General features: G+C 39.0%; 1 protein-coding gene across 1 annotated transcript in view; it reads right to left on the reverse strand.

The window, feature by feature from the left end:
• LOC115577650 (Fc receptor-like protein 5) overlaps positions 1 to 15,623 on the reverse strand; it is a 43,093-nt gene extending 27,470 nt beyond the window's left edge. Inside the window, exons 1-4 of the mRNA XM_030410552.1 lie at positions 15,531 to 15,623; positions 14,146 to 14,409; positions 13,234 to 13,494; positions 12,978 to 13,109 (exon numbers count right to left, since the gene is read on the reverse strand). Coding sequence (XP_030266412.1) covers positions 12,978 to 13,109; positions 13,234 to 13,494; positions 14,146 to 14,409; positions 15,531 to 15,561 — 688 coding nt within the window. The 5' untranslated portion in view covers positions 15,562 to 15,623. The remainder of the gene's footprint in view (positions 1 to 12,977; positions 13,110 to 13,233; positions 13,495 to 14,145; positions 14,410 to 15,530) is intronic.
• Positions 15,624 to 16,006: the final 383 nt, after the last annotated feature.

A 16,006-nucleotide genomic window follows, 5' to 3' on the forward strand; every position in this document is an offset into this window, starting at 1 on the left:
TCACAGAGAAAAAACCACTGGACCAAAACCCAAATGAAGAACAGACCCCATTGACGGTGGTTGTGGACCAGGGCAACTGAACAGTAACGTCCATTGTTCCACCAAGAATTAAAGTAAAACACTCCAGTGAAAAATATACAAAAGCTCAAAAAAGAGAATGTCCAAAGATTTTGTCAACAGCAGTTGTTCTCTCTCAGGTTTATCTTGCTATTAGCTTAGTGTAGTTAATTAGGCTTTAAGTACTGATGCTGCCTCTGAATGTTAAACACCAATGACAGTCCCGGGGTCTCGATGTTGCCTCCGCATGACTCTCCATGTAAAAGTATACTGACTCATGCATACAGACATTTTGGCTACAAAGAAAATTGCTGAAGTGGCCAAATGAAGCCAGATTGTAGAAATTAAATGTGGGAGGCGTCATCAAACCTAACATACTATAATGACCCCTCAGAGACATTTAACTTCACTTCAGGACACATGTTAATAGATCCACGTTATTACAAACATTAAACGCAGCATGCTATCTGTACTATTCAATAAGCACCTTTAAAAGAGAGAATGTATATCTATATGTGATTATAAAGGGTATATTGTGTGTAGGTGTGTGTAAACAGTTTTATAAATGATTATTTTCTTATGTTTTGTGCACACGCACACTTTTAGTCTGGATCCTACTCCCTGTTTTATAATGCAGCTTTTTTATAATTAGTGTGTTCACTCAGCTCTAATGTTTTTAGGTCAAAGCTGAGCTGATGTTATTTAAAAACTCTGGTCTACTGCAGAGTTCCACTGACCGAGTGGAACACAGTGTACACATTACCATCACACACAAGCCTTCCTAACAAGAATTAATGACAAACAGTGCCAGTGTTGTTTAACAGAAGTCATTGATGTGAAAATGGAAACTTCACATGTCCATTACTAGTATAAGTATTTCAGATTCAGACTTTACCAAAGCAGAAACCAAGACTGTGAAGTGTTTCAGTGTTGATACACAAACTCAAATACTCCAACATCACGACACATAATCTGAGTTCACATGTGACAATGATGCTGCACACACTGATTACCTGCATCATCGTTTACACAAATCTCCAGACGTAAACTGAGTTTCTGAACATCTTCACTCTGGGAGAAGTTTTCCAACAGCTGAAACATTAACATGAGCACTGAAGGCCAAAACACAGGAAACATTCATGTGTGTACGAGTGGACAAGTCCATCGTTCTAGAAACAAAAGTATTGATTATAATGTGCCTTAACATATGAATCCATCCATTGTGCCTGTCATGTATTCATTCATTCAGGGATTATAAACTGAATGTAGACTGATGCTAAATATGTGATACTCATCAGGTTCTGTTGGAGTTTTGTTCTGCACTGAAAACTGTTTAATAAACCTTTTGGTTTTTTGCTGTAGCTGTAAAAAATAAAAAAAAGCACATTGATTGATTTAATTATGGATTAATAAAAAAAATTTTGTCCGTGTGTGTGTGTGTGTGTGTGTACTATATATATATATATATATATATATATATATATATATATTATATTATATATATTATTATCTTATATATTATATGTCTATTATATGTATATGTCTGTTATTGTGTGTGTTTAGTTATCTCCTCTCTATCTATCTCTCTCTATCTCTCTCTCTATCTTCTCTCTATTCTCTCTCTATTCTATCTCTATCTATATATCTATATACACACACATATACATACCTATTATCCACACCCCCCTATACATCATAATCTCTCTACCACATCTCACCTACATATATATATATCTATAATTATACTCTATTGTCTGTCTATGTGTGTCTCTCTCTATTCTGTTGTCTATGTGTGTCTCTCTCTCCTGTTATGTTCTGTGTGTATATATATATGTATGTATATGTGTGTGTATATATATATATATATATATATGTATGTATATGTGTGTATATATATATATGTATGTATATATATATATATATATATATATACTCATACTCAAAAATGAGACAAACACAAGCTCTTATGCTAATCCTTCGGGCAAGTAGAGCTCGGGAGCTCCGGGACAGAACCAGATACACAGGGACTTGGACACATAAGGAGAGAGCTTGAAGAAAAGTCTGCGAGGTTGTTGGAGGCCGGGTACAACAGTATTGTGGCTGGGCCGTCCAGCCCCGCCTTCCCGCAGGCTGCTGCCATTACCTTCTCAAATGATATGCAAACCACGCTCTACTTGCCCCTCCCCTCAGGCCCCTCCCTCTCGACGCCAAAACAGTGACAGAAAGTTGAAACTGAAAATCAGTGACACTGAAAAAAAAACTGACATTGTAAAAAAAATCTGTCACTGAAAAAAAAGTGACTTGAAGAAAAAATCTGAAGATTGTCATTGAAAAATACAAAAAAAAAATCCCAATAAAATAAAATGATAAGATTTTCGGATTTTAATTATTTGAATTAGTTTCTTTTTTCAGTGCCAATACTTGTTTCAATGCCAACACAACTGTTTTTAATACAAGTGTTACAATGACAATGTTTCTTTTTTCAGTACTGGTTTTGTTTTCAATGCCAATTTTTTTTTTGGATGCCAAATTTTAAAGTCACCGTTCTGGCTCCATAGAAGTAGAACTACCATCGCTCCCAGTGGTTTGAAGCGTAGAGAGATATATTCATGTAATCTTGTAAATTCAGCGTTGAGAAGACTCGAAACATGTTCATCAGCAGGACTAGAGCCTTCTGCCACGGTAACACTTTTGTGTGATTTTTCAGAAAATGGATTTGTAAATAAAAGAAGGACAGGATAGATTACATTAAATGTTATACAAAAATGTATTTGATAGTGACAAAGGAGGTGTCGTTTTGTCATATAGGTGCTGGTCCAGATTCTGCTGGAACAAGATCTGGGACGGATCAAGCACTTAACACACTTGGCAACTGTCCAGAAGTCTTATTCAAAAATATGGTTCACACTTACAAAACACTGGTTTGAACAGCGGTCAGAGTGTGGCAGTACTGGCTGTACTTTTCTTACAGGCCAGCTCAACCTACATACAAATATAAACAAACAACATGTAAAAACTAGGGGAATTCCCAACGTCTACTTTAGGACAACACACCAATAAACAAATAACTCTCTAGTGTATAATAAACAAATGTGCTCTCACAAATCGCAGGGAAATAAAAGGTCAAACTGAATGTATAAAGGGGCTGGGGCTTTAAGGGGTTCCCAAATAAACAAAGTCTCCTTTCTAAAAAGATGTGGGTAGCCAAGAAAACAAAATAGGGCCTCAAAGACCAGAGTTTCTGGCTGGCAGTCTAAGGGAGAATGAGGTTCTCAGTGATTAAGAGCATGTCCACACATATCAAAACAATCTTTTTTCCCCGACTTCCTCGGCATCGTTTCAAGAGTATTTGTTTCCAGAATACCGACTCAGAGCACCGCTGCTACAAAACAATTTAGGAGAAACACTGCTATAGCATATCGGATTATCAAACATTGTTAAGTGTGTGTGTTGTCATGTAGGATAGACTGATTGTCTCTGTATTCATCCATGAAATATTGTAATGTTACATGCCTACTGCATGTTGAGAAAATTTAGATTGGTATTGTGCAACAAGATTACCTTCACCAACAGAGTGACGACTTCAAAGACCGAACATCTCTTTTCAAAGAGGAACTGTCCTCAGGGAATTGTTCTCTAAGTCTGCGAGTAACCACATCTCATAGTGGCAGATACTACTGCTGTGTTGGAGGGCGTCTCTGCTGTACTGAAACACTCAAAGGTACGTACTAATACTCACAATTTTATTATCATGAGGTTTGTAACCTAATGTACATAAGAGGCTTCACAGGTAGTAACAGCTTGTTTGATGCAGTGATGTGACATTGAATCAGATGTCTAGATGATGATGCCCACAAATTGTGTTTGACTATCATTTCATTGTTCATAGTCACAACTTGGAGAACAAACTGATCACATAAAATGTTCTTTTCCCTGAAACAGATGTAATAAATGTGCTGCTTGCTTGTTAATACATAAAAGAGTTTCTCTTTTTATTAACAGTCTATCCAGAGGAAAATACCAATCTCTATGATCCATTTAACCCAAACAGTAAGTTGAACTTGCTTCATAATACAGCTCCCAGATGGTGGTGAGGTGAACAGTGTGCAGCTGTTGCCAGCCACTGATTTTTATAGTACAGACTAGGGCTGCTCGATTATGGCAAAAATCACAATCACGATTATTAAAGACGATTATTCACTGATTTGAGAACAAGCATTTATTGAACTTTTAACTCTGGTATTTCTTTTAACACAATAAGTTTGAACTGAAAAACAAGAAAAATGCAAATACATAAGAGAAAAATACATCAGTAAAATGACCTAAATAATATGTAAAAACAAAAAATAAACATTATCCCAGTGCGGCTCGACCATAGGTCCGTTGTGGTGGCAAAAGCTAATGCTGTTGACACTTCTTTTGCAACTTTCTGCAACATTCATCATAAAGAGCAGGCAGCGCAATTCTGCTGATATGGTGACGTGATGGTAACACACACCGCTTGTCTAATGTGTTAATCAGTTTATTGAACCCCGGGTCGCTAACGGTGTTGACAGGGCACATGTCTTTGGCAATGTGACGGCATCCGTTATTTCTTTATGCCTGTAGGAGCTGGGTGGATATGCGGTGTAAAGTGTGTCCTTAACTGAGGACTGTGTGGGGGTGGCTGGAGTCGAGGAGCTTTTCATTTTTGAGTTTTTTTGTTCCTTCACTACTTGGTCATGTATTACTCAGTGTGTGGAGTTTAAATGGTTAAATAAATTGGTCGTGTTCCCTGAAACACGACCAATTTGTGTTTCAACACCACAGAATTCGCTTTACCTTTCTTCCCGACCAAAGGCTGCATTTCTGCCATCTTCTACAGTCTTCTTCTACACGTTTTTATCCAAACGCGCACTGGGAATACGCACCAGTGTGGCTGAAAGCGAAAATGTTCAGGCGGAGCGGAGCGCACAGGTGGAGATGGAAGGGTTCGCTGCATTTACCACACAAGACACGGTGTGCGGCAGAATGATCGTTTTATTATGATTATCTTGTTTTCATGATCGAGGGAAGCCAAAATCAAAATCGAAAGTCAGTTAATAGCCCAGCCCTAGTACAGATGTTAAAGGTCCCCCAACAACAACAGGGTCATATTTGGCACCATTGTGTAAGTGGATCAGTTTGAAGTATTTCAGGAGGAGAAACAGTCAGTGAGATGGTAGTTGATGCCAACCACCTGCAGCAGTGTTCACCTAAACATGTGCAGCTGTACGCTTGAAAAGTGTTGTTTGCTTTTGTTTCCCTTCCTCTCAGCAGAAACGTGCAGCCTCCTGCAGCTGTGAACAACTGGAATATATTATGTACATGGATGGACAGAGAAATATAAATTAGAAATCTGAGGCAAAGCACTGACACTAACATCTCTCCTACATTCTTTCAGGTGGCACAGACGGACAGACTACGACTCTGAGCGTTCTTTGTGGTGCTGCTTTGTGTATCGCTGGTGATCTACTGGATCCGTAAGCAACGTAAGTCAAACATCTCCAAACTTTATCATTATTGACACATTTCCTGTTAAACAGACTCTCAAGTTGTAAAGTTGCTTCACTCGCCCTGTTGTTGGTTTAAATGTTGCTGCTCCTCTGAGCTCAGTCAGTATCACTGACAGTTAACATCCTCTGTCAGTCAGTGTGACTCTTTTAGTGACGTAGGACGAAACATTATAGAAATTAAGTGTGAGGGTCAGTTTGTAGTCTGACTTTCATACAGGAGGTCAGAGTTGATGTCCTGTCACAGACCAACTACTGATGTAGGTTTTTAATTAAAATCTTCACTTAAAATACAATGAAGTGAATATTATTTCATCATCACCTTCATAAAATTAACATTTGACTCCTCAAGCTGCTCTTGTAAACAAAAACATAAAGTTGACTCAATGAAGTCATCACATGTTTTTAAGTTATCCCTGTTAAATACGTTTACTTATTAATAGTGATGTGATGGAGGAGCAATAATACTGACTATAAGGTGGACACAAGATGGAAACTGGGGTAGAAAATGAGGAAGAACTAAGTTGACAACCAAACTGAGATCATTAAGCTGCTCCCTTCTTTAAATGGTAATAAATGCGGTGCATGCTGTTTGAATACTTACAAGTTACTCTCTTTTTTTTCTTTTTAATACAGGCTGGTCAGGAATGAAGCCCAACAACCCACCAATCTATCAGGGAGTTCTGGACCAGGCTCAGCAACCATCTCAGAATCAAGGTAACCCAAAATCTGAGGTCATGTAGAAGCTTTAATATCACCAGATGATAACTGGGGTAGAAAACATCTACATGCCTTTCTACTTTTTGCTCTCATATTAAATGTCCGATGAATAGGGTATTTAACAGAGACCAAAGAATGTTTTGGGACAAATTATGTTGTTAGTGGAAGGACTAAAACTTTCACAAATTTAATACACTGTCCAATATGTAAGGGATAATGTATAGAACGGCGGTCACGATCAGGAAAATAAGACTTATTTTCCCGATAGTGACCGCCGTTCTATACATTATCCCGCTTATTACACGGCTACTTGCCAACACAAAAAAAAACTTCACACAGTGTGTCTTTTTATAATTTATTTGTTATCATTCATAGTATTTACAGCAGAGAAATACAGTTCACCAAACTGAAGACACAGACGTTAAACAGAACATTCTACAGAACACAGCGGATTAACTGTCAGAGATCAACTACTGATTTGCCTCTCCCTCTTCGCTGCTCTCCTCTCTTTTTCTTTATTTTATCGGTGACTACAACTCAGCCTTTAGCCAAGTCTCGAAATCACCGTCTTTTCCAAAAATATTAAAGTCATAAACTTATCCATAGTGGCCTAGGAGTACGTTTTTTTCTGATATGAATAACGTTAACTGTCATAGAGTTACAACTGTTCAGCTGACGTTGCTTATCGACCAAATACGCTGGGGTGATAACAAACTTGCACTTAGACAAATTGCTCTCTGGATCAAAACTAGAAGATATTTTTAAGACTGAAGTGATTTATTAAAAAACACTTTGCTTTGAAATTGTGTGAATTCATTACCTGCATGTAAAACCTGCTCAAACCAGTGGACCAAAACCCAAATGAAGAATGGTGACAGATGCTTGAGAATGAGGACCAGGACACTCAAGCTGATGGCAAATGAAGCAGGAACCATCGTTCCGCTGAGACTAAAAAACAATCCAGTGAAAAATGTACAAAAGCTCAGCTGTCTGAAGAAAAGAGAATGTATTTCTAGGCACCACACAGGTGAAGTCTAGTATCGTTTCATCCAAAGATTTTGTTTGCACTCAGGTTTAACTTGCTATCCTATGAACTGTTTTATAATGCTGTTTTTTTTTTTTAAATAAGCATGTTTACGAAGGTTTTTAAGAATTATTTAATCTATTAATGTATTGACCCACATCAGACTTTCCCCAGTCAAGACAGACTGTCTGTAATTTTTATCTGAAGTGCCTAGCTTTACTTCTCCTTCCTCTCTCCTCCGATCAGAAGAATCCCAAATTCCTTCCTTATTAATGTGCCACCAGATGATGATGATGATGACGCGTCATCAATTCATGTAGCAGGAAATGCATCAGAATTTAGCCTGTTCACTCAGGTCTAATTTTTAGGTCAAAGCTGCGCTTAGGTGATAAAAACTCGGGTGTAACACAGTTTACACATTCCCATTGCAAACAAAAGCCCGATGTTAGTGGGTTTAAGTTTTAATGAGACCTCTGAGCAGGAGGAACCTCCAATGACACTTTATAAAGCGGAGTGGGAGCGTTACAGTTTCTCCAGATGTAAACAGAGTTTCTGAATATCATTCTAGAAACAAAAGTATTGATTATGGGGCGTCGTTTAGCTCAGTAGGTAAAGCAGCATCCCATGTACAGAGGCTTTGTCCTCGCTGCAGCAGACCCGGGTTCAACTCCCGGCCTGGAGCCCTTTGCTGCTTGTCAATCTCCCTCTCTCTCTCTCTCTCACCCTGTTTCCTGTCGCCTTCTTCAGCTGTGCTATCAAAAAAGCCGTAAAGGGGCTGTGCAGGTAGTCGAATGGTTAGAGCGCATGCCAGAAACACAGTGGACCCTGGTTTGCATCCTACTGAAGACCTATACTGCATGACAGCCCCTCCCCTTCTGATCTAGCCACTGTCAAATAAAAGCCGTAAAGGCCAAAGAAATACTTGGAAAAAAAAAGTATTGATTATAATGTGCCTTAACCTGTGAATCCATCCATTGTGCCTGTCATGTATACATTCATTCAGGGATTATAAACTCAATGTAGACTGTGACTAGGTTCTATTGGAGTTTTGTTCTGCACTGCAAACAGTTTAATAGTTTGTAGTTATCAGGCTTCTCATCGTTCTTGCCTCTTATGTCAGAAAAAAGATGAACCTTTCCTTCAAGCATAGTAAGAGATTTTTAAAAATCTTATCTCTTCTCTGACTTTCTCAAATTGTCATTCTGACTTGACATGTTTATCTTGTTCATGTGAATATTCCCAGTTGGTTAAACATGTTGTCCCCAATTATTCCGACACCCCATGAACTTAACATTCAATTCAGTTCAGAAAACTTTATTTGTCTATGGGGGGCAATTAAAGGCAGGTTAAGTAGTTGTACACAAACACAAACAATTCAGCACGTTTACTATTTGATGTGTAGATCATGATTAGCCTGCTTGTGCTAACTAGCTACCTTATGCTAGATTTCTAAAACACAAGATTACAGCACAGTTTTCAGGACAATTGATTCACTACAGAAAAATACTTTTTTACATGATAATCACAGGAACAAGTCATTTGTGGATTTAACAAATGGAGACTAAAGTCGTGTTAGCAGACCAAAGCTAACTGGCCTTTAGCTACAGTCTAGAATCTAAAATGGGTACGGCTGATCTGAGAGCAGCTCTTTAAACTGTCTGTAATGTTGCACTTGTGTCTTTTATTTAAATTACTGGTGAAAGTCTGACTTTAGAAGACTTCTGATGAGACGGTTCTGCGATCATTAGCATCACACTTCATGTAAGAAATCCTGTCCTTCACAGAAGGACTTCACACCTGCAGGTCGTTACACAGCGACGTTATGAACGGCATGTTTTTATGAAAATGACACTGCAGGTTACGTTGCACAACCAGGACGGAGGACAAGTAGGGTAAAAGTTTGTGTTATGGATAACCTTTTAAATGTTAACAAATTTATTTATTCAAGTTTGTAAAAAAAAAAAAAATCTTCTGAATTTCTGTAAATCTCTTCATGTGTTGACCACATGAGCTTTTGTTTAAATTGTGAATGCATATTGTAATGTGATACAATAAGATTTGACACCTGGGGTTAGGAGACGTTTATTTAACCTTGCTTTGTATTTATGATAAAGTATAAATTCTTTATTTAATCTTTGTTATTTTTCATATTAATTCTGTAAATATGACTCAGATTATTGTATGTTTTTATAATTCTCTCCTTTTTTATGTTCGCTACATGAAATAAAGCACTCTCACTTTTTTAAAAATGCTCACTTTATTCACACAATACTGGACTTAAACCTGAAACAGATAAGGAGCTCCCCCTAGTGATTTAATTATAACACTGCATTTATATGTGATTCAATCCTGGATCAAGTAAAAGTTCATATTATAGCTTAAATATGAAAAGTAAGAGCACTCAGAGCAGTAAACTGTTGGTAAATATGATGTTTTTGCCCCCACAAAAACGGCTGGAAATTTCTTGACGTCTCATTAAAAACACCCAGTTTTGTTGGAAGTGTCCCTCTCCAAAATGCACATGATGAAGAGCCCTTCAAGAGGATAAAACGTAGAGTAGTGTGGCGAGTAGCATTCAGCTGCACTAACAACAGCGCTCTCTCCAACACTGAGTGAAGCCTGACTGATAAAAGCTTCTCTTCTGTCAGTGAGCTGTAGTTCAAGGTCTGAACTGTGGGAGGCAGCAAAGTGTCGATCAAGTCCAAGAACACCAGATGAAAAGCCTGAGTTACTGCAGCCATCTGACAAAAACAAATAGTGAAACTCCTCATTAGTAATGACATATGAACTGATATCTGCTTGATGTCGTACCTAAACTATTTATGAGTAGGACAAACTTACCTTGTTGTGCTCAATACTGAGTGCAACAGTTGTGCTGTTTACTTTCTGTTTTGTGTGCTGACTGTGAAGTGTGGCTGCTTTGGAGGAAACGAAACAGCTTCACTCAGTGCCTGAGGGGATTTTTCCATGATGGGAATTCAGTGCACATGACAGATTGTTAATGAGGACTCCAAAGAGAGTTTGTGAAATAGATAATGAATTATGACTAGTACTTTAAATTGATTTAAAAACATACATTTGTCTTTATGGCACACGGTTGTTTGTCCCTGCTGTAATGTGATGAATAAGATCTGAATATGAATGCAGTTACGTTCAGAGCTGAATCAAGATATTTTTAGACATGTGTGTTTAACAGGATCAATAATCACTTAGGAAATAATATCAGTGCAGCACACAGATGAAAAGTGGACACAAGTTCCCACAGAAGATGGTAAGTAACACATTTGACTTAATGTATTAAACATATTTCTTTGCTGAAAAGAACTCACTGACATGAGTTACACTTTATAATAAGCAATATTAATAAACATGAATTGATAGTTTACCAGTTAGTAATTTTACTAATGGCATCCAAATATTGTTTATAAAAGAACTACACAATATTATTTTTTACGATTTACAAAGTAACATCAATTGTTACTTTCCATAAAGAATTGCAAATAGTTTAACACACACACACACACACACACACACACACACACACAAAAAGGTATGTCAGCGATTATCTCTCACATTTTATATACAAAAGAAAAACATTTTATTACACAGCATATAGTGAATACATCTCGTGGATACGTCACCAAAGAAGTTCTTATATGGTAAATGTATTTCCACCAGATGAATTTCTGCTCAAAATGTTCCTGACTGTGACCATATTAAATGTGTTACAAAGTTATTTTATTGCAAACTTCAGTCCAGAAGTCAAAGCATCATAACACAGTATATAACTGTTGGACATCATTACATTGGAATAAGAAATGTAGATAATATTTCGTACACAACATCAAGCATATTTACAATGTGTCCGCCATCTTTCTGTATGTTTAAACAAACGACTCATCAGATTTGAGAACCAGAATGTTTGTGGTTGGTTCAGTGCATGCATCATAATTTTTTTTAAACTATGTAGGCGTCGTGTTATACTGGCAAAGACATGCTTAAAGATGATAAATAAAGAAATAAGAATATTAGCTTCTTTCCATTCATATTGGGCAGCACACAGGCTCTTCTTCTTCTTCTTCTTCTTCTTCTTCTTCTTCTTCAGTCGAGCACCAGATGATCAGGCGACCTCTCCTGCAGGAAAACCAGAGCAGAGAAAGTCTGAAGTCATTTGAAGAATTTAATTCCACCTTTTTTTCTTTTTCCCATCTTGCATGGTTTCATTTCACTTCCTGCTTTCTGTGACAACCAGCTCTGCTCTGTTGGCCTTGTTCACCATGTTAGCCACATACTGAGGCCTTTGTCACATAGCGAGCTGTGTGGGTTAGCTGGCCCTTTTTTAGGCTTGGCCAGGTGTGCAAAACATTCGGGGCTTTAGCCCTGCAGATAGAGTCTTTTTTTAATGGGGGTGTGGGAAAATTTGAAAATTGGGCTGTTTGAGAAGGAGAGGAAGGCCAATCATTTCATCCTCATCGTCATATTCTAATCACACATAAAGCTAATTTTCCCTCACTATAGGCTGACTGAGTGATGTTTACGTAAAGATATTATAGCCTGTAATAAGACCTGTGCTGTGTGCATAGGCTATTAGAGCAGGTAGAACATTCCCTATTATAATTTCTTCACTTCATTGTCTATCTGCATTACTACAGTATTGTACTAGTATACGTAATGGAACAAGTTCATGGAAAACGAAGGATGGCTTATGAAGAACATGATTTCGATCCTACAGAGCTGGTAGGATACGTAAGTAAGTTTGTCTCTTTAGTTATCAAAATGAAGTGTCCTATAAGCTAGTGAGGTGCAGAGGCTGGCTACTAGCTAGTAACACAGGACCACCATTGATTCAAAGCAACGGCTGGCTGACCTGAGCTAATGAAAGTATTATCAGAGGTTCGGGAGATGATGTCTCACTCTCCATGTCTTCTTGCTCTGGCTGCAACTTTTTTTTTTCCAATGATCCTCTGTATATCCATAATAACTGACTCCTGTAAACCTTGTATATCCAGAATAACTAACTACTGTAACTTCTGTATATCCAGAATAACTAACTGCTATAAACATTGCAATGGAACTAAACAGTGTGCTAACAGACGGCTCTGCTATTATCAGTGAGGCATAGAGGGGAAAAGTATAACACTGATGTTGAATTTGCAACACATTATTCTGACTCTGCCCATATATGGGAATATGTCATAAGGAAATCCAGGTCAGCTCCTGGTGAAAATGTTGCGTTTGTGGCTGCTGGCCGTTCGATATACAACCACATAAAAACCTCTGGGGCTGTTTTCATCATCAGGTGATTATATTTGATTTTTTTTTTTTTTTATGCACAGAGATTTGGAGATATTCCCAAAACATCCGGGGCTATAGCCTGGAATGTCCAGGTCTAACGATGAGCCTGGTCTTGGCTTTGGTTTTCTGCCATCTCGTACTGGCCCCATTTTATTAAGGTCTATCACCATGGTAACCTACAGTACAGCTTACAGGAACCACGTTTGGAGGTTTGTATCGCAATGACGGCCAGACTACTGACCAATCAGATCACTCTCTGGCGTGATGCTTTGACGTGTCTCTCTTTGAGGAGGACACCAGATCAGATGATCAGTACAGCAGTAATGATATTGTATGAGACGGATTCTTACCTTGAGTGCACCTTCTGTAGGTGTATATGGCGAGGATGAGGATGGCAGTGCAGATGTTGAAGAGCAGGATGGTCCACACCAGCTTGTGCAGAGACATGGGAGGAGGATGAAGAGAGGAATTCGATGGTTGACCTGTGAGGAAGATATCGATCAGTTTCAGACATGAAACATGATCCAAATATCACACTGAATTTTCCAGAATAGTCTCAAACAGCCCGACATGTTGTGACATACAGAGAGCAGAAGATCAGCTCACCTGTCACAGACAGCCAGCTCTGCTCCGACTGTCCTTTTTCAGGGTGTTCACACTTGTAGAAGCCTTCATGATGCCTCGACACCGAAGAGAGGATCATCTTTCCTGCAGGCTCAGTACCGATGAATACACCGTCTTTGAAGAATGTAGCGCTGAAATCAGAAGTAGGATTATTTTCTGTTCCTTCCTTGTAGGAACAGCGAAGTGTCACATTGTCTCCCTCTGTTACAGGAAGTGCAGGGCTCTCCAGGATCACATCACCCTCTGAAATACAGAAAGGCAAAGCCGACATTTAGTCCAAATATAACACCACGTCTTATTTCCATAAGTAAATTTACATCATCAACCATCACCTACCGTCCAATTCACTTTGTCATTTGACCTAAAATGTTTTTAAAGATGTGATGGAAGCTCGTCGAGGAGTGAGGACAAAGGCCACACAGCTGGAACATTCAAACCATGGTGGAGGCAGGACTCTGCAAATGTTACTTTTGCATCCTTACGTTTTATTAGAGTTGACAAAACTTTTCCCCCTCACTGTTTGCTATGCGCCATGATGACATTTCACCTTATCAGTATTTACATCATACTGTGCCATGTTGTGAGTTGCATTTGTCTTGAATCGACAGAGATGATAAAACACAGAGTAAACTGTAACATGACAATGGACAGATGATGCAGCTCAGCCTCGCGTCATATTTAAAGTAATAATCTGGCAGATTTTTATTGAAATAAATATTCTTCGGTCGTCAAGAGAGAGAAGATGGCTCGCAAACGACATGTTAGTCCTGGTCTCTGCCAACATAGAGGGCCTCTCCATGTGAAAGTCCCAGGCCTCAGATATAGATAACCGATTTATGATCTCTTTGTCAAACTGAAGCATAAAACACAATGTGAAAGAAAACATAAGCATACCGGTCACTGTGATGTTGATGGGTTTGCTGCACTCGCCCTGCTCAGATTCACACCAGTACACCCCGGTGTCAAATGGATTGGCTCTCCTGAGGGTGCAGACAGAGTCACGTGGGTATCCGAAGCCCCCCTTACATGACTGGGATGTCTTATATGAAGTGTTTCTCTTCAGTGTCCAGTCAGTAGAGTTTCCTGGCCCTGCACAGCTTAGAGAGATCCGTTCATACCGAAAGAACTGGGATCTGTCAGGGTTGATGCTCAGGGTGGCTGATGGTGGTTCAAACAGGAAATAGAAGACGTGATTTTAAAAACATCAGATTGACATCTAATCTTACTGACATCAAACCCTGCATGTTTGGTTCTGAAGTGATCAGACCAACCGTCAGCTCACTATTGTTATAGTGAGGTATCTGGATGGCAACACATTCTGTTTTTTGAGTTTACTTGGTAGATTGACTGATGACTAATTGTTTCCCCTTATATGAGTTAAGGAGTGCAGACAGAGTGAGGCTCACAGCTCCAGGGGTCCTAAAGTAGTTTTTCAACTGGTGAGGGCTAAAGGTTAGCAGACGGCAGGCCATCATAAAGTACTAAAACCTGAGGTTGGCCCCCGCCAAATGGTGGGAGATGCCCAAATGTTTATGTTCCCGTAGAAGGATGGGGAACCCCTTTGGGTCATTTTGGGGACAAGACCGACAGTTGACCGCAGCCAAGCCAGATGAGTTATGGGAGAAGAGTAGAGAAACAGGTCAACTCCTCTTTTAGTCTATGGGATAATATACCAAAATTACCAATTAGAAGAAGTGGGTGTGTACTGGAAAGGGTCTCTAAAGGCCTGTGCAAAGAGAGAAGAGAAGGGTTGGCACCTAGTAGAACTCCTTAGATCAAGGGCTGATAGGAGTTCTGATCGGTCAGAGGGAGAAGCATTTTGGCATTGCTTTTTCCAGAGATTTGATAATATCAGAACGCGGCCGCTTCTGATCTGGACGCAGGGCTCAAGATTCTGTTTCAATAAAGATTGCTCTATCATTCCACCCAGCCTTGCCTCCGCAGAATACTTTTATCATCAAACTACACACTGACACCTTTGAGGAGGAAAGCCCATAAACTACAATAGCCTTTTCAATTCTGTACCTTCTGTTGATATTGTATCTATCTTGGCGTATCATTCTCCTGCTTACTGTCACTCTCCACACCTTTACCCTAATGTGTTGTGAACTTCTGGTTTTATGTAAAACTGCATTTCCTTGTCTCAGTACCCACTCTTGACAATGACAGAGTGAAATCTTAAGTAATAATCAGTGTAGAAAACAAACCCCTGAAGTATTGGTATTAAAAATGAATGATCCAACCGAAGTATGTCTTATGGAAAAAGTTAGATTACTTACAGATTATGAGGCAGAGTGAAGCGACCTCCATCCTCCGTCGATGCTGTCAGAGTTCTTACTGTTCACTTTCAGCCAACATTCAGCCCACATCCTGAGATCAAAGGAAACCATGACAGACAACAACGAGAAGGCCGAACAAATCAAACAACCACACTGAAGTTCACCTCAGTGTTTCACAGGGTTCTACTTTACTGTTCAAAACAATAGAAATAATAATCAACCTAAACTGTAAAACTGTAGCATTTGAATTACCCATTACCATCATACCATATTTTATTGTCTGACTTCCCTGATGGCTGATTTTCTCCATTTTGCTGATATTGAACCTTTTCTGAATAGTGTTAATTTCCATTTAAAGCTACTGCAAGAAACTTTCATGTTTGTGGCGGCCCCTGTGGACAAAAGCGGTATGAGCACCACCAGGGCCATATTGGCCACCAGCAGAATTCAGTGGTCTGACAGCTGATCAGCCTTTA

Source organism: Sparus aurata, unplaced genomic scaffold (genome assembly GCF_900880675.1).
Source record: "Sparus aurata unplaced genomic scaffold, fSpaAur1.1, whole genome shotgun sequence".
Taxonomy (NCBI): Eukaryota; Metazoa; Chordata; class Actinopteri; order Spariformes; family Sparidae; genus Sparus; species Sparus aurata.